The following is a 25,138-nucleotide window of genomic DNA, read 5'->3' as shown; positions in this document are numbered from 1 at the left end:
TTTCTCTGATTTATTTTGCTTAGCATAGTACACATTATGTGTATTATGTTCCATCCCAATGTTGCAAACAGCAAGATTTCATTCTTTTTGATTAGCAAGTAATACTCCATTGTATATATATACACACACCACATTTTTATCCATTCATCAGTTGATGAACATTTGGGCTCTTCCCATAATTTGGTTACTAAACATGCCCTTTTTAAATTGGTCATTCGTGTGTTCACTAAACAACTACCATAGTGGGTAATTCAAATAGCAAGATAACAGTTGTGTGTGTTTTTAGAATATTCTTGGTAAACAGATCAAAAAATAATGGTCATAAATTACTCCCATAAAGTGAAACTCTGGATACAGTACAGTGGGGTTTTGTTTTGTTTTTTTTGCATTAAGTTATAAATAATAGTAAAAGAAGTTTTTTTTTTAAACTAACTCACCGGTGTTGGAAGAGTTCGATATCTGACATAAAAAACAGCGGCAATCAACATTACATCTCTTGAAATTATCATATAAGTAAGCGGAACTGAAAATCAAATACAAAAAATAATTTTGATCGGGATTTTGAAAACTACTGATATTACACATACAATAAAGCCTCATTCAAACTTATCATAAACTGGTGGTTCATATACATAAAAATGTAATATTTATTGATGGTTTAGGATCCTTATAGAGAACTAGTAATTTTTATATTCTTCTTTAACCTACCTCAAACCAAGTGAAGAACAGACTATGGCTTTTAAAGTCTATGTCTGCCTTTCACAATGTCGATCTTCTTGCTTCTCTTCCTTCTTGCATGTTTTTAAGCTATAGCTAATAGTGTCAGCTCTACTCAGCCCCCACTGTCTCCTTTGTTACTTCTCAGCTTTGTGAATTTGGAAAAATGATCACTATGATCACCATACTTACATAGAATGAATGAGACTGTGGAGACTGGAAAAGTTACTGTAAGACTTTATTATGGTAACTCAGATGTTCTGATGGCTTCTGCATTCTGGACTATTTTATAAGCAGTAAAATTAGCTATATGTATCACTTGTGGAGAACTCAAATATTTTCATTTTGGTCTGGCCAGTTCCTACCCATGCAATTGCTATTTTTTCTCCGATCCTATTCATTCAATAAGTTTCTTTTTTAAAAAAGTTTTTTTTTAAATGTTTATTTATTTCTGAAAGAGAGAGGAAGAGACAGATCATGAGCAGGGGAGGGGTAGAGAGAGAGGGAGACCCAGAATCCAAAGCAGGCTCTAGGCTCCGAGCTGTCAACAAAGAGCCCTACACGGCGCTCGAACTCATGAACTGCGTGATCATGACCTGAGCCAATGTTGGATGCCCAACCGACTGAGCCACCAGGCGCCCCCATTCAATAAATTCTTATTTAACCTGTTAATAGTTTTCTTATTATTTTTAAGATTCTATAGCATGGCCCCAGAGCAAGAGCCGACCAAGTATTTTAGAGTGATACCAAAAGAACTCCCTTGCTGAATAACAGTGGGAGAGCGGAGGTCTTATTTTACTTCACATCCTCTGTGCTGTAGAAAGTCTTAACCAAGAACACATACTGCTTTCGTTAGAAAAAAGGGACAGGGTACCTGGCTGGCTAAGTCAGTTCAGGCTCAGGGCATGATCTCATGATTTGTGAGTTCAAGCCCCGCATCAGACTTGGTGCTGACAGTTTGGAGCCTGTTTGGGATTCTCTCTCCCTCACTCTCTCCGTCCCTCCCAATCACTCTCTCTCTCTAACATAAATAAACTTTATTTAAAAAAAAAACGAAAAAAAAAAAGTGGCGCCTGGGTAGCTCAGAAGGTTAAGCCTCCAACTCAGTCATAATCTCAAGAGTCCTGAGATGGAGCCCTGTATCAGGCTCTGCACTGGCTGTGGAGCCTGTTGAAGATCCCCTCCCTCGTCCTCTGCCCCCACCCTGCTTGCGCATGCACACACGCACGTGCACACGCGCGCACACACACACATGCTCTAAAAATAAAACATATTTTAAAAGAGAAAAAAATCCTGACACTCAGTTAAATTGTTTCAAACTAAAATAACAGGGTCACGAATATCCCTTCCATAATACTTTCAAACAGCTCTTCTATGAATTACTTTTGAGATCATGTTTCTTTATGGTCCTCTCCAGGTCTGCCATTCTACTGATTCTGCAACTTGAGCAAAATCTAACTACAGATTTAAAATTTAAATCTGTTGGTTATAGCTATGATGTACATGTAGAACCTTGGCCTAGTCCTTGGTGACAAGACTATTCCAATAAGAAAATGTTTATCTACCACTCAAGTCATGGTACTTGAAGCACACAGAAGACACAGCTGTATGAGTCAAGTAACAGAAGAAGCCAGTCATGATTTTTAATAGCATTTTTGTGTTTGTCAAACAAACTTTTCAACAGCAGTCATTAGCTGACAAAATCTATCAGATTTTAAGACGCAGCAAGCTCATTCAAATTACATATAGTAAACGTCCTAAACACAACTCTAGAAGAGAGTGAACACCTATTATTTATTTCGTCATGATAGAGGAAAAAAGAATATTATCAATCCTAAATAAGAAGTTTCTGCAAAAGAGATGAGGCAATTTAATATACTGCAAAGACCAGGGTTCTTGTTCTATGAACAACCAAAACTACCATTTATTGAGCATCTGGCACAGTTTTAAGCATCTCATACACACTGTCATCTAATCTACATATCAACTCCACAAAATAGGGACCATCATTATCTTTTTTTTTTTTTTTTTTTTACAAATAAGGAAAACAAGCCTCAGGCAGACTGTATAATCTGGCTAAGGTCACCAGCTAGTAAGTAGTAGAGCCTGAAATGGAACCTAGGTTTATAGGATTCATAGCCTATGCTGAGGTCAGCGTCTTAGGGTCCAATAGCATCTCTAGACTCAGCCTACCATCTGTAACAGCCTGGAGGAAAGGACTGTTAACAAAAATCAAGTGCTCTCTAAACTGACTGCCCACCACAGTATCACCCTGCAAGGGCTTCATAAAAGCACAGATGAAAGCTTCCTGGGGGGGCTTTCATGTCCAGCCAGGCTGGAACCCTGCCACCCCGGTGATCTCTAAGGCCTCTCTGCCAACTGACAGTACATATACAGGCTCTTACTTTAGATCTTTGGGCACTTCTATCCAGTTCCCTGGCATTTGCATCTTCTAATTGCTCTTCGTTTCTCCCCAACCTTCCCTTCCCTTTTATTCCAGGGCTAAAGCAGCTTTCATTTTGGCTATCAGAGTATGATACTGTATTAGTGGGGGGTAGAAGTGTGTAAAAATGTGTCAGCTATTGTTCCAAGATTTCCTCCCTACTTGCTAACCCTGTCTGCAACAAAGAGGCACATCATGGACAAATTTTATTAGAATTCAAGAGAAATTAATAAAACAAAGTCACTTTTACATATTATAAGTGGTCACTATCAATATCATAGGTTATTGCATTGAAAATAATAAATTTAATTTAGGATAATTATTCCAGAAATTGACTTAAACCAGCAATAACAATTTGCTATAAAGTAAACCAGAAATAATATAATGAAAAGGAGTGGAAATTGCTATTTAGTAAATGTGGCAGAACACACATACAGTAGAAATTAACTTAGACTCACGTCCCAGACTGTTAAAATGTAACAAAGTTGTTTTCATCCTTATCTCCCCTTCCATAGAAAGAGCAAGAAGAAAAGAGGAATTACTTATTATCCTATTTGGGGAAGGAAACATATTTCTTTTTTTTTTTTTTTTTTTTTTTTTTTTGTTTCTAGGAGAGAGAGAGAGAGAGAGACAGAGTGAGCAGGGGAGGGTCAGAGAGAAAGGGAGTCACAGACTGAAACAGGCTCCAGGCTCTGAGCTGGCAGTCAGCACAGAGCCTGACGCGGGGCTCGAACCCACGAACTGCGAGATCATGACCTAAGTGAAAGTTGGACGCTTAACCGACTAAGCCACCCAGGCGCCCCGGAAACATATTTCTTACTCTTGACAAAACAAAGCTATTGAAACCAAACGGGATGGAACTTTTACAAAAATGCAGGCAGTATTAAAAATAACAAAATGTTCAGACAGCATATATACATTTCTCCCCCTAAAACCCTTCTAAAATGACAGTGAAAGAATGAAAAGACAAAGTCACAAAGGGAGTGGGAAGAGGAGACAAATTTCCCCATTCTAAGTTTCTTAGTAAGAACTGCTTTAACTCAAACTGATTAAAGACATCATAAAAAGCCCAACAAATCCCAAGCAAGGTAAATAAAAAAGACATTTATAACCAGATATATTACTGTGGAAAACCCCAAAGGCAAAGAGAAAAATCTTAAAAACTGGAGGAGTAAAAAAGTTAACTTCAAAAAAGAAATGGATTAGCAGTTGATTTCTTATATACCAATAATGAAAATAAAAAGATAATTGAACAATATGTTAAATACACTGAAATAACTACCAACCTAGACTTTTTCTTTTTTCAACCTAGACTTCTATACTCAATAAAAATATCCTTTAAGAACAAAGGCAAAATCAGAGAAAGACAAATACTGTCCAGTATCATTTATTAAAAAATAAAATAAAATAAAATTTGAACTCATAGAAATAGCAAGTAAAAAAGTAGTTGCCAGAGGCTGGAGGAGGGGAGAAATAGGGAGAGACTGATAAAAGGCTGCAAACTTCCAGTTTTATGATAAATAAGGTCCAAGGATATAATGTAGAAAATGTGACTAGAGCTGATTACACTGTATTACATTAACAGAAATCTGCTAGGCAAGTAGAACTTAAATGCTCTTATACATACAAAGAACAAAGGCAAAATAAAAATATTTTCAGAGAAACAAAGAATGTATCAGAGAAACAAAGAATGTACCACCAGTTGAGATATACTTTAGACAAAAGGAAAATGATCCCAGATGGAAGGTCTGAGATACACCAAACAATATAAGCCAGAAAAAGTAAGTATGAAGATACATCTAAAAGAATACTGTATGAAGAATATCATATGGGTTTAAGAAGTATATAAAGCTAAAGTAGGGCAACAATAATCTAAGCTGAAAAAGGAATAAATGGAGGTAAAGCATTTTCAAGCTCCTCCAGTGCCCAGAGTGCATATTTGTTAACACTGAACTTTGATAAGGATGAATGATATAACTTTGAGAATAACTCAATGGAATCACAGTGTAACACTTTCAAACTGGCACACAGGGAAAACAAGTATAATGACAAAAAATATACACAAATGTAGAAAAGTACACATGAGCCAAACAGAACACACAAAATAACGACTACTACACAAATATTAGTAATCACAATTAATGTTAATAGATTAAATGTTCCAGTTGAATGCAAGTATAGTAATATTCAACAAAACAAACTTTAAGGCAATAATCATTAATAAAGATATGGATGGTCACTTCATAATAAAACATTCAATTTACCAAGAAGACATAAAAATCTAATTTATATGCACTTAACAGTAGGACTTCAAAAGACACAAAGCAAAAATCAGAACTACAAAGAAAAATCATGGAAAACTTGACACAAAGTAGGAAACTAACCTACTCTCTCAGTAATTGACAATTTTGCAGATCAAACAGAAAAAAAGAAGTAAGTACAGATTTAAACATCAGTATTCAAAATCTGACCAACTGGATGTATACAGAACATCACAACCAACTACCTGCAGAATACACATTCATTTGAAGCACACAAAATTTTTATAAAATTTGACTGGATACTGGGCTAAAGGGCTAAAAAGGATATAATTATTCTTGAAATTAATAACAAAAAGATACTAGAAAAACCCACACATTATGAAATACATTTCTAATAGCCCTGGAAGTCAAAGAAAAAAATTATGGAAATAGAGTATTCTGAACTCCATAATGGCAAAAATACTCATTATCAACATACGCAATGCAGTCAAAAGGATACTTAAGACAAAATGTATAGCCAGCCTTAAATGTGAAATTCAGAAAAGCTGAAAAGGCACGAGCTAAATATTCATCTACAGCTGTGCTGTTCAATACAGTAGTCACAAGCACCTGAAATGTGGCCAGTCTGAATGAGAGGTGCTGTAAATGAAAACTACATGCTGGCTTTTAAAAGCATAGTATGAAAAAAAACTCACTAATTTTTTATTGCTTACACATTGAAATGACAATATTTTTGATTTAGTGGGTTAAACGTTATTAAAGTTATTTTTACCTATCCCCTTTTATTTTTAATATAGTTACAGAAAATTTCAAATTTCATATATGGCTCCCATTATACTTCTACAAAACAGAACTGATCTAAAGAATTTAGAGAAGAACAGCAAAAGAAACCTGGAGAAAGAAATAAAAGAGCAAGATTTAGGGGCGCCTGGGTGGCTCAGTCAGTTAAGTGACCAACCCTTGACTTCAGCTCAGGTCATGATCTCAAATTTTGTGGGATCAAGCCTGGCGTTGGGCTCTACGTCTACTTGGGATTCTCTCTCTACCTCTCCCTCTGCCCCTCCCTCACTTGTGCTCTCTCAAAATAAATAAACATTAAAAAAAAAAAAAGATTTAATGAAGGAGTAAGCATATCAGACAAAACCCAAATTGGTTCTTTGAAAAGATTCATAAAACTGACACACCTCTGTTAAAATGATTCAAGGGGGAGGGGCGCCTAGGTGGCTTAGTCGGTTAAGCGTCCGACTTTCGCTTAGGTCATGATCTCGCGGTTTGTGGGTTCGAGCCCCGCGTCGGGCTCTGTGCTGACTGCCAGCTCAGAGCCTGGAGCCTGTTTCAGTCTGTGACTCCCTCTCTCTCTGACCCTCCCCTGCTCACGCTGTCTCTCTCTCTCCTAGAAATAAATAAAAAACATTAAAAAAAAAATTAAAAAAAAAAAAATGATTCAAGGGGGAAAAAGAAAGAAGAGACAAATAACTAATAATCAGAATGAAAAGGGGATAATCACTACATATCCTAGAGACATCAAAGTTACTATGGATGCTATATGAACAGTTAATGGTAAATCTTTATAAATGGAGCTGTAATGGACAAGTTCTTAGAAAAACACTATAACTTACCCAACAGACAAAAGATGAACCAGAAAATCTGAATCATCCTATAACAAAAAAAAATGAATCACCTATTTGAAAACTCTTTCCTAAAGAAAACTCCAGTCCTCAATGCTTCAATAAGTTCTACCAAACATTTAAAGAAGGAATATTGTAATCTCATACAAACATCTCCCAAGATGGGGGGAAAAAAAGTAGACTAACTCTTATTATGAGGTGAATATAAATTTGATACTAAAACCTAACAAGGATATTCAGAGGAAAAAATTCCAAGTCAATCTCATGAATATGGACATGAAATTTTCAACAAAATATTAGAAACCAAATTTAGCAATATTTTCATATTATATCATGACCAAGTTAGATTTATACCAGGAATTTCAGGCTGGTTTGACATTAGAAAATCAATAATGTAATTCATCACATATTAACAGATTAAAAGCAAAAAAAAAACACAAAACACAACTCTCATAATACATGAAGAAAAAGAATTTTATAAAACTCAATACCGAAATATAATAAAAACTCCTCTCAAACTCCCAACAGAAGTAAACTTCCATAACCTGAAAAAAGGAGATCGATCTATCTACATAACCCTACAGGAAACATCCTATTTATTAGAAAAATGCTGAAGGGCACCTGGGGGGCTCAATAGGTTAAGCATCAGACTTCAGCTCAGGTTATGATCTTACGTTTTGTGGGTTCGAGCCCCACACTGGGCTCTGTGCTGACAGCTCAGAACCTGGAGCCTACTTCAGATTCGGGGCCTCCCTCTCTCTCTGCCCCTCCCTGCTCGATCTCTCTCTCAAAAATAAAAATTAAAAAGAGAAAATGAAATGGAAAAAGCTACCATTTAGAAAACCATCAAAATTACCAAGCAAATTGGAATAAATTTAATAAAAAATTGTTTATTACTTCTCTGAAGAAAACTAACATTCTGACATTATGAAGACCTAAGTAGAGAAGATACATCATGATTGTGAACTGGAAGATCAATATTGTAAAGATATCAATTCTTTCAAATAGATCTATAAACTCAAAGTAATCCCAATTAAAATTCCAACAGGCTTTTCTGGGGAATTTGAAAAGCTGATTACAAAATTTACACACCAGGAGCACCTGGCTGGCTCAGTTGACGGAGCATGAGGCTCTTGATCTCAGGGTCATGAGCTCAAGCCCCATGCTGGGTGAAGACATTGCTTATATAAACTTTAAAATTATATATTAAGGACGCCTGGGTGGCTCAGTCAGTTAATCGACTTCAGCTCAGGTCATGATCTCTAAGTTTGTGAGTTCGACCCCTGCATCAGGCTCTGTGCTGACAGCTCGGAGCCTGGAGCCTGCTTCAGATTCTGTGTCACCGTCACCCTCTCTCTCTGTCTCTCTCTCTCTGCCCCTCCCCTATTCATGCTCTGTTTCTCTCTCTCAAAAATAAATAAACATAAAAATAAATAATATAAAAATAATAAAAATATATATTAAAGAAATAAAATTTACCCACAAAATGGAAAGGGGTAAGAATATCAAAGGTGGAAGGCTTGCTCTATTATTTAGCAAAGCAATAATAAGAATGGTACTGGTGCAAAAATAGACAAATGAGTGAGGAATAACCAAACAACCCAGAAATGGACCCATGTATATATGGACAGCACAGTGAGTCCATATGGAAAGTACAGACTTTTCAATAAAAAGTTATGGGTAATTAGGTAATCACAGAAATAGCTAGAAAATTAATTACAATTTTTTTTCATGTTTTTTATTTATTTTTGAGAGACAGAGAGAGACATGACATGAGTGGGGTAGGGGTAGAGAGAGAGGAAGACACAGAATTTGAAGCAGGCTCCAGGCTCTGAGCTGTCAGCACAGAGCCCGACACAGGGCTCAAACTCACAAACCGGGAGATAATGTCCTGAGCCAACGTTGGGTGCTTAATGGACTGAGCCACCCAGGTGCCCCGAAAATTTTTAGGAGAGAATTTTTTTCTAAAATATCAACTAGAAAAAATGTAAACAACAAAAAAAAAATTCCTAAAACTTTCCAATACAAAACATAATCACATATAAAGGAAAAGGTTTCAGAATGGCATAAGACATCTCAATGGCAAATGGAATCTGGTAGTCTACAGAACAGGGTCTTCCAAATTGAGTGAAAATAATCTGTAATTGAAAATTATGCCCCATTCAAATCTCAATCAAGTGTGGAGGGTAGAATAAAGACAACCTAGAAATCTGTAGAATAAAGACACTGTGGAGCTCTGAAATTCTGTCTGCCACACTGCATCCTTGACAAGAAACAACTGGAGGTTGCACTCCACCAAAAGGAAGTTCTCTACAAGGAAGCCATGGGAGCTTGGAAAAACAGACCCACACAGAAGAGAGACAACAGAAATTCCCAGAATAATAGAAGAATTCTCAGCTTGCAAAGCAACCTACACCAATTATTAGGTACAGGTCACAGCAACATTATCTATAATTACTAAATCCTAGATATAAATTCTGTGTTCAAAAGGGAAATATCCAGTCAACCTCTGTAAAATAATACAACAAAATACAAAATAACTCTAAAAAATCAGAGGCATGAAAGTATGCACACCCGCACACATGCACACACAGGATCATTTGGATTTTGAATAGTGTCAACAGAATGCTCCTTAGGTTCCTTTCCTCCTGCCATATTGTATTAGAATGAGAGTACCCCAACCCCTTCAACACCCCCAACCATATGCATACCAAAATTCTGACTTTCAAAGAAACATATAAACATTAATCCAGTCTATTTTTAATTTGTTAGGGGAATTTAAAAGCCTAAAAGTGAAAGCCTCTAGATTGAGGAGACTATACTAGACTCAAACGCCATTATACTTCTTCCTATCAAATGTCAATAATAGCATGCTATCGAAGGACCACGTGGCAGCTTTTTCTATATTCTCAGATTTTATTTCTAACACTTGGAAGGTAACAGTTTCACCTAAACCAAGAGAGAAAAACTAAGAAATATAGCTTAAGCAGAAAATGAACGACCAGAAAAGCACATGCAAAATACAAAGCAAAAGATCATAAAATGTTGTTAGAATGAGTATTCAGATATGAACAAACTACGTATGATTTAAAGCTGCCTAATAATGTCTAAGTAATACTAATGTGAAATTTTATAGACATCCTCAGGATTTCAAAGCTCTCATTTTTATGATTAAATCACATTTAATATATAATAGACTTAAGAAAACTTTAAATTGCTTTCAAAAAGCTAGGCAATAAGAGTATAAAATACTATTTCAAAAAGTTCTAGACTAATACGAATTGGCACTGCAAAATAACATTTGCTTAACTTTAACTTTCAACAATCTAAGAAAACAACAGATTCTACTAATATAACATGGACATAAATGCTAAATTAAAATAACAGCCTGATAAGCAAAACAATTCAATAGTTTAAAATTAGGGAAACAGTTTAAAGTTGAAAAATATACTTTTGGAACAAAAATTATTTGTCTCTCAATGAAGAGAAATCCTAAACTGACTAATGTCAATCTTCCCTATGCTATTTAAAAGTACGCATGATGGCGTTCTTACCTGGAATAAGATCTGCATAGGTCAAGCTAACATATAAGATACTGATAAGTATTTTATCAGCAAGTGGATCAAGAGCACTTCCCAAAGCTGATTTTTGATTGGCCCAGTTTCGAGCAATAAATCCATCCAACTGAAAATAGAAGTTTTTTTAATAAATGTCATGATCCATACAGAGCAGATACCTTGAAAGTTAATATCAGAATAACAACTGTATTTTCATAAAATGTTAATAAAACCTCTTCTGTTTCTTACCCCCAAACCTTCTCATTCTTTCTCTTACTAGTATATATTTAGCTTTCAAATTACCTACTGGTCTGAAAATAACTTCACTTTTCTACAGTACTTTTCTTTCTCAAGGCCTTCAGGTATTTCTTATATTTTCATAAGGCCCTTTTCTTCACAGGTTGAATTCAGACAGAAATTTAGAGATGTAAAGAACCTAAAACTCATAGAAAGCACCGCTGACAGAACATGGACTAGGGAGCCCTCCCCCTTGAGCCTGGGGCTATTTCACTACAGCCAAAATAGCTACTTTTGCTTCCAAGGATTACTCTCAAGTGCAAGACTCTTGTAACTCCTACCAATTTTTCTATGATATGATCCAACACTCTTAAGTTTTCACTGTTACCATTTTTCTTTTTTTGTTTTGTGCAACTCTTAATTCCAGGTTTGACTATGAATAAAAAAATCAATCCTCTGTACCTAGCCTTAAAAATTTTGACATGCAAATTATTTATTAGCTATTCCTGAAGGCAAATTGCATTTTAAAGCAGAGGTAGTACAAGATTACCAATGCGCCATATGGGGCCTGCATGCAGACTTTTGTTTAACCTGCCCAGCACTTTTAAAAATGTAAATTAGTTGCCAACATTTAAATATTCAAAACTTTTATCACAAAAATTCAGATCTCTAGCTTTACTTGAGAAATGGAAAGATCTGATCACCCTGGGGCCACAAAATGAATTGAAACCAAGTATCATCTATTTCCATGAAATAAAGGAGGTTATTTTCTGGCTTTCCAAGTCACTACTTGGCTTTTGCTCATTTTATTTTACTTTAAGCTTCAACAAATGTTTGGATTTTCTAGTCCTATGTCCAAGGAAAAAGATCAAATTAATTTAGACATATTTTAACATGGTACATTTTAAAGGATAAGTAAGTTATCTATATCTCAAGTATTCCAGTGAGTTAGAGACAGCAGAAGTACTGGATGATGGTTAAGAACTTGCTCCGTGGCAGCAGAACATAACTGGTTCAGTCCTGGCTCAGCCATTTACTAACTATGTGACCTTGGGAAGTTATTTGGTATAAGCTTCCCTTTCCTTATCTGCAAAATCTACCTCAAAGGGTTGGTTGTGTTCAGCATATAATGGGGATTAATACTTGTTTAGTACTCAGTAAATCCTCAAAAAAAAAAAAAAAAGCAAGGGGCGCCTGGGTGGCTCAGTCATTAAGCTGCCAACTTCCACTCAGGTCATGATCTCATGGTTTGTGGGTTTGAGCCCCAGGTTGAGCTCTGTGCTGACAGCTAGCTCAGAGCCTGGAGCCTGTTTTAGATTCTGTATCTCCCACTCTGACCCACCCCTGCTCATGCTGTCTCTCTTTCTCTCAGAAATAAATAAAACATTTAAAAAAATTTTTTTAAAAAGCAGTTACTAGCTAATACTACAGCAACCAAAAGAACCTATTTGTTTTCATAAGTATACTACAAGTAACGACGACTTAACAGAAAATACCTAGAACTGGGCACTGGGGCCTTGGAAGATTCAAGTTTCAGTTCAGTTTCTGATCTTGAGAAACTTAATCCCCCATCCTTTCACCAGCATTCCTTCTGGTCCTCCCATTTCTTCCACTCACATTAGATTCCAAGGTCACCAATATCACCACCTCTGCAAACTTCACTGTCCCTCCACCCTGCTGCCACACAACTATCCATTTACTCCAGGCCTACACCTAAGCAGCTGACCATTGCTCAACAATACGTAAATGGGCTAACTGGTCTCACTTCGAATTCAAGACCACAAATCTCCCATGGGCACTCAGTATTGTCTGGCAATCCCATACCTGCATTTACCTTCTCTCTTCATACTGTTATTCTCACCTCAAGCCTAGTCCTCCTTCACTCTAACTTATGATCATTTCTATACTTTCCATGAAAAACAGAAACAGGTTGTTAACACTCCCGTATATTCCCTCCCGCAAATCCACCACCTACCTGCATCCATTCACATTCTCTCTGCCTTTCCTGATTTGTGATCCCAGGCCCTCTCACCTTCTGTGATTTGCTCCTCTTCTCTTCCATCTTTCCTTCATCATCAAACTCCTTTTTAACTGGTCATTTAATTAACCAGTTAATTAACAACAAAAATTTCCCCAGTATTTACATAGCTTTAAAAACTACCTTTCCTTGGGGCACCTGGGCGGCTCAGTCGGTTAAGCGGCCAACTTCAGCTCAGGTCATGATCTGGCCGTCCGTGGGACCGAGCCCCGCATCAGGCTCTGTGCGGACAGCTCAGAGCCTGGAGCCTGTTTCAGATTCTGTGTCTCCCTCTCTCTCTGACCCTCCCCCACTCATACTCTGTCTCTCTCTGTCTCAAAAATAAAATAAACGTTAAAAAAAAAAAACTACCTTTCCTTGACCCTACACTTTCCAGTACCCCTACAAAGAAAGCAAAACTTCCTCAAAGCAATGTCTACTGTCATTAAACCTCACATGCGTTGCCAAACAACTCTGACTGTCCCAACTCCTCCGGAGATGGTGCTCAGAAAGGTTATCAATGTATTCTACATTTTTAGCGTACTTAACCTCAACACAATGGAAGTACTTTCTTCACTTAATTTCTGGGACATTTGAGGGCGTAATTTTCTTCCCTGCTTACAAGCTGTTCTTTCTCAGCGTTCTTTCCTGGTTCCATTTTTATTACTCTACTCACTGCTCATTTCTCTGATCCCATCTCTTCTTTAACTCAGTCATTTAACTTTACCCAGACTTGACCATCCATATGCTGATAAGTCTCAAATTTACCTCCAACCATGACTTCTTCCAACTCCAAACTACTATATTCAACTACCCAACTGATACCTCTATGTCAACAGGCATAGATATTCAACAGGCATTCTTAGTATTTTACTACCCTGTCCTACCCTGAGTGTTTCCCATCACAAAAATTGTTACCTTCATGCACCAGTTGTTGAAAACAAAACGAAACAAAAGAGTAACAGCCTATCACACATATTTCTCTCACTGCACATATGCAATCCATCGAGAGACATATCAATTCTATCTTCAAAACATATCTCAAACCCACTGACTTTGCTCCAAACTCCCATCCCAGTCCAAGCCACTACCACTGCTGCTCCCCTAGGTAACTCTAAGTCTCCTAACCAGCCTCTCTGCTTCCACTCTTGCCTTCCTACAACCTATTTTCCATATACAACATCAATCAGGCTTTGGCATCCCCTGCTTAAACCCTGCATGACTCCAGCTATCTGCCCAGTGGCCAGTCTAAAGGCATCAAAATCTCCACGGAGTAAATGTGAAGTACAGTGCCAGATAACTCAGGTTTTCACATACACTGTCCTATGTATTTAATGAGGCCTGAGTTCAGTGAATATTGCAAGCACATGTGGCAGCTAAAAAAAGGTACAAGGAGGGGTGTCTGGGTGGCGCAGTCAGTTAGGCGTCCAACTTTGGCTTAGGTCATGATCTCACAGTTCTTGAGTTCGAGCCCCGTGTCAGGCTCTGCGTTGACAGCTAGCTCAGAGACTGGAGCCTGCTTCAAATTCTGTGTCTCCCTCTCTCTCTGCCTTTCCCCACTTGCACTGTCTGTCTCTCTCTCTCAAAAATAAGCAAACATTTAAAAAAAAATTTTTTTTAAAGGTACAAGCAAAAAAAAGCAAATCTAGTACTAAAAAAGATCTTGTCTGTTACATTAAAAAAAATACAACTCCATTACCAACATAATGGCCTTTGACAGTGTGTCTGAGTATAGGCCTCAGGCTTAAGTGATAAAAGCAGAGACCAAAAAAATAAAATAAATAAAAATTTAAAAAAAGATTGTGAAAAGGGGGAGCCAAACTCTGGAAAAAGAGAAGTAGGAACCATTTTGAGAGAATTTTTGATGCATATTTGGAAATGCTGTATAACAATGCATATATTCTCCTTTGTTTACCCTGTAAAATCTTCACTTAATTCTATATTGCTCAGCAATGCCAATGGGCAGGATTTTGTTTCTTGAACCTCAAATAGCTGACATTGGAGATACTATATAACTGTTATAGAAAATTAGTTTCTCTTCATTCTCACTAAATAAGTATTAACGAATGCTTTTCAAATATAAATCAGTTTGAAGAAGCACCAAATCATTATTGACTGTCTAGGCGCTCACATGGATCTCAGACCAGCCTTGTACAAGAATATACTATATCTATTTCTACAGGCTGACTCTGCCCTGATTTTAAATTTTCCCTCCATCTTTTCACCACTTCCTTCAACTGCATTTTTGTAGGACATGTAGTTTTAAAAGCCATTTCAAATCCGTTATGCAACAAGGTGGGTGACAAATACAAGTAATGTCATACATGCAGCTGGCTGGTCAGTCCACAAAAGCCAATTATTTTATACATATGTTGCCCTCTCTTCTAAAATGTTTGCCAAGTTCTAATTTGAAATAACCCTAATGAATCCTTCCCTCCCCCAAAGCTGAAACAGTGTGTCAAGGAGCTGTTTTTTCATCTGTCCATCTACTAGGGGAGTGGAAGAAGGAGGGATACCTAATGGGTAGCCCAAGGCAGGATCTTCTGCTGGGTGCTCAGAGGGGAGCAGAGCAGGGATCAGAAACCACCTTTGTGTGGGTGCCTATAGCTTGCCCCCAGCACAAACCTGAGTAGAGCTCTGACCTCTACAAGCTCCCTGTCCACAACAACTGACCCACTGTCTCCCTCTCCACCAGTAAAACTAACTGTTGTTGCAGATCAGATATCACAATACATAGAAAAATAGTCTCATAACTTCTTTCCTTTATATCTATCCTTAAAGCAAATACTTGGTTCCTTGGGAATTTCTAAGGGTTGGGTTTTTTTTTTTTTACAAAGAAGTTAAAAACCAAGAGTAAAAAGTACCCCCTCCTAAACCTCCCAACAACTTTCACTTCCTTCCTTGTATCACTTAAAAAATAAGAGTTCCACACAGATGCTAAAGGCAAGTCCTTATGCCAAGTACTAGGTAAAATTCATCTTGATGATTTCATTCCAGGAAAAAGCAGACTAAGGCTGTGATATTTCAATGTAGCAGAGACCCTGGGATTTGAAAGGGGAACAGAACAGAAGAAGTGCATTTACAACTTACCAAATCAGTTAGCCCAGCTAAAGCAAAAACTCCTAGTGCAATATTAAAATCCTCTTCAATAATCAAATAGCCCAAAACTGGGGCCAAGCCAATTCTCGTCATTGACAACATATTTGGGATTGTCCATGGGTTTTCATACTGAAAAGTAAAGACAACAAAATTTAAATTAAATGCTGTGAATACATACTTTTCAATCAAGTATACTGGAAAAATATACATACATCAACTTAGGAGTCAGAAGCTACATAAACTTTAAATTTAGTACTTTTGAGTTTTAAAATCCAATCTGTTGTTTACAGACCATAGCTCTACAACTGTCCGAGAAGATGAAGATATGTCAGGTACCCACAGACTAAAGTGTCTGCCATATATAGAGTGTATATATAAACATACTTCCTAAAGAGAGAAAAAGAACAAGAATGTATTATCTACCATATAGGTCAGGACTTCATGATTAGAATTCAAACCTTACAACACTCTACTTTTAAAATTGTAACTTCAAGCAGCGCCTGGATGGCTCAGTCGGTTAAGCATCTGACTTCAGAGCCTGGAACCTGCTTTGTATTCTGTGTCTCCCTCTCTCTCTGACCCTCCCCTGCTCTCTCTCTCTCCACTCTTTCTCTCTCTCTCAAAAATAAACGTTAGGGACGCCTGGGTGGCTCGGTCGGTTGAGTGTGCGACTTCGGCTCAGGTCATGATCTCGCGGTTTGTGGGTTGTAGCCCCACATCGGGCTCAGAGCCTGGAGCCTGTTTCAGATTCTGTGTCTCCCTCTCTCTCTGACCCTCCACTGCTCATGCTCTCTCTCTAAGAAATAAATAAAACATTAAAAAAATTTTTTTAAATAATAAACAAATGTTAAAAAAAAAAAGGTTTTTTATTGTAACTTCAAGAAGATCTTATACTTCAAATAGACAGTCTAAATAGCGTGTCAGGGAAAAAAGCGCCAAATGATCAACCCCAGACATTTTGGCTTAAAATGTTTATCACAAATAACCTCCCTCACTCTGCAAATACCCATCAAAAGAAGGCTAACTGCCATAGCATATGGACATGAGAATGAAAAGGAAAAAAAATTTAATTCCATAATCTCATCCTTTAATGGATAATTACTGGAAGAAAATGGAGCTAGGAATAGCAACTGAGATCCTTAGGAAATACAGAAAAATTCTGCAAATCTGTTCAAAACAATCATGAAAATGAAATGTTAAGATTCCCAACTAGAATCTGAAGGTTGTATGATTCCTTGAAACTTCACTTAAAGGCAAGGTGTTTGCAGTAGGCACTAACAAAAGGGCTCCTTGGCAGCTCCTCTGAAGAACATTCCTTCCTTGCCAAACAAAATGTTTCATACGGATATTTCAACTTTAAAAAGCGTCAGCTTAGAGAAGCTAAGATAATCTGCCCAACAGGATACAGAAATAATACCAAGAAAATGTCTCCCTAAAGCCTGGATTTTTTTCTCCATTGGTGAAGGCTGCCAATTCTATGGACCCCATGGGACCATCAACTCACAAGGCTAACCCTACTCTTAATCATCAACCAAATAACCTGAACCTTAATTTTGATTTTTTTAAATGTGACAGTTTCCATTTCTTTCTTTTTTTTTTTTAATGTTTATTTATTTTGAGAGAGAAAGAGAAAGCACAAGCGGGGGAGGGGCAGTGAGAGGGGGAGACACAAAATCCAAAGCAGGCTCCAAGCTCTGAGCTGTCAGCACAGAGAGGGATGCAGGGCATGACCTCATGAAACCACAAGATCATGACCTGAAGCTGAAGTTGGACTTTCACCGACTGAGCCACCAAGGTGCCCCTACAGTTTCCATTTCTAAAGAAATATTTTAAAATTCCATGAACTGTCATGTAAGAAAAGACAGTTCTCTAAAGATACTAAATTTGTATTTATAAACAGAAACTGGCAAGACATGTTCACCTTAGTTTGAAGAGATATGGGGTTGTTTTGGGGTCAGATGACAGAATACTGCTGTTGAAAGCTACAAAAAACTTCAAATTCTCTAGGAAACATTTACCGAACAAGAAGCAGTATAAACTTCCACTACTCAAGGACCTTTTACTGAAGGTGGACCACATTATGTAATTAAATGGGAACATTTCTGTAACATATTTCAAATTCAAGTTCAAAGGCCAGAGTGTTTCAGAGTCCAGAGGAAAAAAGATAAGTCTGTTTACCATAATGTGGTACAAAGTCAGTCAAATACTGATCCAATGTTACAGCAACTAAGAGGTAGAAAAAAAACAACAATATAGTTCAAGACTGAGAAAAAGAATCACAAAGCAAAAGGTCAGAACAGAGTCCCAAATTATATCAGAATATATGACCAGAAATATCCATAGGGCAAAATTAAAGACAAAGCTGCAAATAGCCAGATCATTTCATTTGGAGAATTAATCACCAAATCATAAAGGTGTTGGCACAGTGAAGAGTTCTTTTTAGCTCCACATAAAATATTTTAAAGTACCTCATTAATTTCTAATCATTACATGTGTAAAAGCTTATAAACTGAAATTAAGAGAGCTAATTTCAGATTACCCAACCAGATAACCTGTGGCATACTCGACCAACTACTGCCAATCCGGGAAGGACTTCACCCACGATATGGCAACCTCAAAGCATCCAGCATTCAAACCCGGACATGCTTTAGCTATTAGTGGAGTTGAGACCCCTGCCAGGATGTGGCCACCTCAACCCATGCTGTACAACTGATGAAAGCAGTGCCAGGCCCCACTGAAGACATAACAATTGAAGATGTAATAATTGCATGAGTCTTGCTAACATGACATCAAAAGCTCTCCCATATTCATGCTCTGGTGTCTTCTGCTTGGGCAATATTTCAACGGGTAAGTGGACCAATATTTCCTTCCGTTACCTCAAGAAGAGTTTTAATCTTTTTCTATAATTACATATTAAAAGGTCTTTTAATCACAACTTAATTATCCTTCATCTTATAATATGTAAGGCTACCAAAGGTCAAATGATAGTGAACCAAACAGGCACAAGCTACAGGCTGGCATACTTTGCCAAAGATTTCTACTGACTTGCCTTAAACATTAGGGAATAGCTTCGGAGAATTAAAAATAGACTTAATAAGACAAGTGACGGCTATTTTTACCAATGCAATATCCAGAGGCCGGTCCCGCTAAAGGTGCGGACAGGAAGGCGAGCAGGGACGGGGGATTCTAACTTGACCGCCGAGGCTGAGGGTGGACTCGTCTGGCACCCCTGAAATTCCTGTCGACTGAATGACCTGCCCATAACTTCTCTTCAGGGAACGGTTTACAGGTTGTGGAACCGAAACGTCCGACTTGGGCCGGCCAGAGCACGTTATTGGAGACCAGGTCCGAGCCCCGTGAGGGCCGGCGACCCCGACCCAGGGCTGCCCCTCCGCCTCCTCCTCGGTACGTACCAGGCTGGCGGCGCTCGCCGGGCCCCACCGGCCGGCCCGGGCCTCGGCGGCGGCGCCCCCTCCGGCCGCGGGCCCGGGGGCCGCTTTCCCTGCGCCCGAGCAGTGGCCCCGCGGGCCGGTCCCAGGCAACCGCAGGCCGAGCGCGGCCGGGCGCAGCCACCAGCGCTCTACCAGGCAGCCTAGGCAGCCGGGCACGGAGCGCAGCAGGGACCCGCGGACGCGCCCCTTGCCCGGCCGCGCCCCCGGCGCCCATGCGACGCTGCGAAGGGCCCCCCACGAGCCGCGTGCCACGCGCGAAGCCAGCATGACCCTTCGGCTGCGCCGTGGGGACACAGGCGGCGAGAACTCAGCAGCCTGGGGCACTGGCAAGCCGCCTCTCCATGGAGTTCCCGTAATGCCGGAGAAGCTCAGCTGCCTCCATGGCAGTTTTCAAATCCCAGCACGCTCCGCTTATACAGGTGGCCAGGAGCCGCCAAGGACGGACGCCTTCGCGACGCTTTTGCGACACCGTCGCCGCTGGGCTTCCCAGCGCCCCCGGCGGCAGCGGGAGGCGAGTGCGGTTAGGGGCTGTGGGCTTTCGGGGAGCAGCCAGTGGGCGGTGCTGGCGACTCTCAGCCCGAGGTCGGGAGCTGAGGTCCGTGGGGTGGGGAGACAGGAACGAGCTGGGCGGCGTGACCGTGAGGCCGCTGTGGCCGGAGGGCACAGGAGCCATCGTGTGCCCGGGCTTGAAACTCTCGGAGGCCGGTGGCCTGCAGAAGGGCCCTCTCCGAGGTGTGTGCGGCGCTCCGGGGGGCCCCCGTGGAAGTTTCAAATATTAGTGAAGCGTCTGGTGCAGAAGTCATTAAAACAAGCTCCAGGAGCTTTTCCGTTTTCCGAACGTCTCATAAGTCAAAAGTATGGGCATTAGAAAATGTCAGTAGTGGCAATTACTAATTGTTTACCAGGAAAGCGTTTACTACAGCTGGGCTTTAGTGCATTCTCGCGTTTAACCCAGCAGCTCCAGAGTAGGTTCCATCATTACCTTTGCTTTATCAGATAAGGAAATTTAAGCTTAGAGAAGTTAAGAAACTTGCTTCTTAGAGGAATAGCCAAAAATAATTAAGAGTCATTTCATCGTTAACTGATTAGTATTATGCATTAATTTTTAATATTGCAATGTTGCAGAACTATTTTCTTATTGAGTTCTGTGTCAAATTGGATGGTTCTGGCTGCCTTGCCACCATCCCCCCCACCCCATTTTGTCTGTGATGACAGAGCCACATTAAAGTTGATCTTAAACTCTTACTTCAGGCAGTTAGGGAGGAAAAGACCAGCTGAATTTGAAAATCATTGTAGATCTGAGTATTTATCACAAGAAATCCTTAATTACTTATGCACATGTTGAAATATGGATATAGAGAGAAAAACTGTGCTAGCAATGCAAAAAAATTTTTTTAAATAACCATATTGGAATCAAGTACCTACAGTTCTCATACATAGACATTAAATAATCTTGTCAAGCAGGAGTAGGCGGTATTTCAGCCTCTCCTGCCTTTCCAGTCACTGAAATGCCTTTATTCACTCTTTCCACTTCTTCCTAATTTAAGAAAGTTTCTCATTGTTTCTTGGGATTTTTCTTCTCTCTGTTCCACAAGTGTTCCTGCTGCATCTGCAGTAATAGTTGACACTAAGGGCACGGTCTTGCTTTTTTCTTATTGTGGTAATCATTTCCCGGTAGATACTGTTTCAAATCATCATGTTAAATGTATAAAATGTTATATGTCAATTGTAGCTCAATTAAGCTGGGAAAAATTTTAATACACTAAACTTCTATATTTCCTCCCTTTTCTTTTAAGAAAACCAACTTTATTATGGACTACTGATATCACTGCTAAGTCATCATAAAGTAGGACAGTAGAGTGTCTGGTATTCTGGCCTAATTTGTCATTTGACAATGACAGTTCAATATACAGGACTTAAAAGTAGGGGTGCCTGGCTGGCTCAGTCAGTGGAGCGTACAACTCCTGATCTTAGGGTTCTGAGTTTGAGCCCCATGTTGGGTGTAGAGATTACTTTAAAAAAAATCTTTGAACAAAACAGTAAATAAAAAGTAACAGCAATTCATCTCCCTAACTTTTTTTTTTTTTTTGAGAGACAGAGTGAGCTCATGAGTGGTGGAGAAGGAGAAGGAGAGAGAGAGAGAGAGAAGGAGAGAATCTTAAGCAGGCTCCACACTCATTGAGGAGCCCATCTCCAGGCTCCATCCTGTAACTCTGGGATCATGACCTGAGCCAAAATCAAGAGTCAGACGCTCAACTGACTGAGCCACGCAGGCACCCCTCCCTAACATTTTAAGACAGGAGAATATCCCAGGTATCGGTCTCTGATTTCATTTTCTAGAACATGACAGGTGTCAATAAATGAGCAGGTTAATCTGGGATGAATGATGGAAAAAATGCAGAAACCTATGAAAACATAGAGTAAATAAAGAGTGTAAAATATTTCCTAACATAGTTTAGAGGAGGGCAGAGGAAACCTAAAAATTAGTATTTGGTTTGTAATAAGCTCATTTTATGTTTTATAAATTCTATTAATAGTTAATTTCTATTCGATAGGATTAAGTAAATGGGCAGCTCACATGTCTGAGGGGATTGGGGATCTCTATCACGAAGCTTTTTCCCAAAAGTGGGAAAACATAATAAGAAAAGTAACAGATATCCAAGCCTATAATAAATATCCAAATAAAAATCCAGATGTAAACCCTAAGTCTCATGCTTGAAATTAATTTCACATTTTTATCTCTCTACCTGTTTTATTAGAATTATTTTGTAAAAAAGCAAAATATGATAGTCAGGTATTTTATCCCAACTTCTCTAGTCAATCATATAAGTGCTAACAGTAAAGAACAGAGTATGAAAAGAAAAAGGATTATAAATAACTAACCTTGGATAATTTAGCCAGTTGAAAGTGTACTTTAGTTCTTTGAAAACATAAATGCTATTAACAGCCATTAATATCTGTTGTGCAGTCACAGTGATACTGTGTTTGGCTCCTTATCCCTTTTTAAAAAATTTTTTAAACACATCTTTAATTTTGAGAGACAGGAGCAAGCAGGGGAGGGGCAGAGAGGGAGACACAGAATTTGAAGCAGGCTCCAGACTACAGCTGTCAGCACAGAGCCCATTACAGGGCTCAAACTCACAAACCGTGAGATCATGACCTGAGTTGCAGTTGGACGCTTAATGGACTGAGCCACCCAGGCACCCCAACCTTATCCCTTAATTGATATTTTGCTGAGAAAGTTGTAAAAATAAAGATTCTGCCCCTAGAGAGTAGTAGTAACTTGCCACTTTTATGCTTTCCTTGGTAAGTTGCAAAGCACTGAAGGTCGGGCTCTCCAAAATATTAACACATATTACTTCTTTGCTAGAAATTGCTGGAGCCTGTGATTGGGCTTTCAAAATTTCTGCAATCCAATCATTCTTTCTCACTTGTCACTTCTATTTGAAACATAAGCATTTTGAAAAAATATTCTATCCCAAATTGATTAATATTTTCTGATAAACTGATGAACTAGAAATATGTTGCTCTCTCCTTGCTGCATAGGTTTGTCATATTAAGTTTTTCAGTCTGGGACACACTAAACTGGAGCCACTTTCTGTCTGTTGGGACCAGAGGAAAATAATGATAATGCAAAGAAGTAACTTTGCAAATGGATTTTATATGAATAATAATGATTGGAAGTTAAAGCAAACCAGAAAAATGAAATTCTTTCTCTAGGAATCAAGTTAAATCTTGTAGGTGTGAGCCGTAATTATTGACACTAAAGCCAGAGGTAACTGGTAACCCAAATAAGGCACAGGTCTAAATCATTATAATAAATACACCAACAGCTTTAAATAGGAAGGAATAAAATGATTGGATTTAGATTTAAAACACACCATTCACTGTTGTGCCCGAATCGTGAGTCCCCTGAGACCCCTAAGGAGCCGTCACCAATGCAAGTACATAAGGGTCTTTATTACAAGCTCGAGCAGGGGCTCACCCATCTACCGGCGCAGCGGCAGCAAGGAGAAGCCTCGAATAATAGCGAGCAGGGTTTTTATGGGGTAAGGGACAGGGGTATTACAGTGTACACGTTGTACATTTTGCATCATCACATAAGCACCAATCATAATTGTACAGCACCCATGGTTATAGTTTTGACCATTCGGTATCTGTGAGGCGTCCCTTACTTTTGGCGGGACCCAATCATGACCTTTGAGAATCCTCTGAGCTCAAAGGGCCTACCTGGAGTTTAGACAAGCAGTGAGTGATTGGCTAGTTTGTACAGAGTAACTACCTGCAGTTCCCAGCCCTGACTCAGACACAGGAATGTTACACATTTCTTTTGATTGGCTGATCTGGGTGGTCCTGAGGGTGGCTTCAGCTGAAGCTTTTCCTGGAACTGGGCTACATGCAGCCCGAGGTTGCTCTGAATGGAGGACTTAATTTCAGGCTCCTCATTCACAAGAGAGGGAATTAGTGGTAAGGCCAGCCTCCTTAGGATTTGAGAAATTAGCTCTATCTGAACTTCATAATTTAGATTACTTTAATTTATTAAGAGATTTAATTATTGAGAGATCTAAACTATTTTTTGTCAACTTCTAGTGCCAACTTTCTATCATTCTCACAAATTATTAAGAGTTTTTATGTGGTCCATTGTAGGAACCTGTAAAGCAAATAAAAATGCTCGCATAGGCAGGCATTATCAACAAAAAAGGAAGTAAAAAGGTTGGTTTCCATATATTGACCCTATTCCCTTAGTAATTGTTTGAAAGTAACAAAGGAAGTGGAGCCTCAGTAGCTCGGCTGGGCATCCAATTTCAGCTCAGGTTGCGTCTCACATTTTGTGAGGTGGAGCCCACATCAGGCTCTGTGCTGTCGGCATGGAGCCTGCTTCAGATCGTCTGTCCCCCGTGTCTCTCTCTCTCTCTCTCTCTCTCTCTCTCAAAAATAAACATTTTAACAAAAGTACTGATTCAAAGGGGCACACGCACCCCAATGTTTATAGTAGCACTATCAACAGTAGCCAAATTGTGGAAAGAGCCAAAATGTCCATCAACTGGTGAATGGATAAAGATGTGGTGTGTGTGTGTGTATTATATATATATATATATATAATACACACACAATGGAATACTACTGGGAATTAAAAAGAATGAAACCTTGCCATTTGCAACAACGTGGATGGAACTAGAGTGTATTATGCTAAGCAAAATAACTCAGAGAAACATAAATGATTTCACTCCTGTGGAATTTGAGAAACTCAACAGATAAACACAGGGGAAGGAAAGAAAAAATAAGATAAAAACAGAGAGGGAGGCAAACCATAAGAGACAAATACAGAGAACAAATGGGTTACTGGGAAGGCTACTGAGTGGGGGGATGGGCTAAACGGATGATGGGTTTTAAGGAGGGAACTTGGTGGGATGAGCACTGGGTGTCATATGTAAGTGTTGAATCACTAAATTCTACTCCTGAAACGATTATTACACTGTAAGTTAACTAACTTGGATTTAAATTTAAGAAAAGATAGTTAATATTCACAATAAGAATGTAGTATATAAACCACCTCACTGATTTTTTAAACTGTTTATGTTTCACAAATATGAATGATTACTCCATCTTAGTACATAAAATTCTGTGCGCTTGTGTGTGTATTTCTATAGAAGAGATGCTCAAGTGAAAATTCCGGGCCAAAGTATACCCACTTTGCATATTTAATTTCTATTTAACTTCCTTCCA

The 25,138-nt window shown here is 38.8% G+C and overlaps 1 protein-coding gene across 5 annotated transcripts in view; it reads right to left on the bottom strand.

The window, feature by feature from the left end:
• Positions 1-19,718, bottom strand: part of CRLS1 (cardiolipin synthase 1) — a 28,799-nt gene extending 9,081 nt beyond the window's left edge. For 3 of the 5 annotated variants that reach the window (XM_039224277.1, XM_039224286.1, XM_039224295.1), the window contains exons 1-4: positions 19,373-19,718; positions 15,951-16,088; positions 10,604-10,733; positions 438-523 (exon numbers count right to left, since the gene is read on the bottom strand). In XM_039224277.1, the coding sequence (XP_039080208.1) occupies positions 438-523; positions 10,604-10,733; positions 15,951-16,088; positions 19,373-19,678 (660 nt within the window). In that variant the 5' untranslated portion in view covers positions 19,679-19,718. Of the gene's footprint in view, positions 1-437; positions 524-10,603; positions 10,734-15,950; positions 16,089-18,511; positions 18,655-19,372 lie in introns of those variants that run through there. The other 2 variants (XM_039224303.1, XM_039224310.1) reach the window with 1 other exon arrangement.
• Positions 19,719-25,138: the final 5,420 nt, after the last annotated feature.

The sequence above is a fragment of the Hyaena hyaena genome, unplaced genomic scaffold (genome assembly GCF_003009895.1).
Source record: "Hyaena hyaena isolate Hyena2069 unplaced genomic scaffold, ASM300989v1 scaffold_16, whole genome shotgun sequence".
NCBI lineage: Eukaryota > Metazoa > Chordata > Mammalia > Carnivora > Hyaenidae > Hyaena > Hyaena hyaena.
Note: the sequence above shows the minus strand (reverse complement) of the source record. Positions and strands in the feature narration are given on the sequence as shown.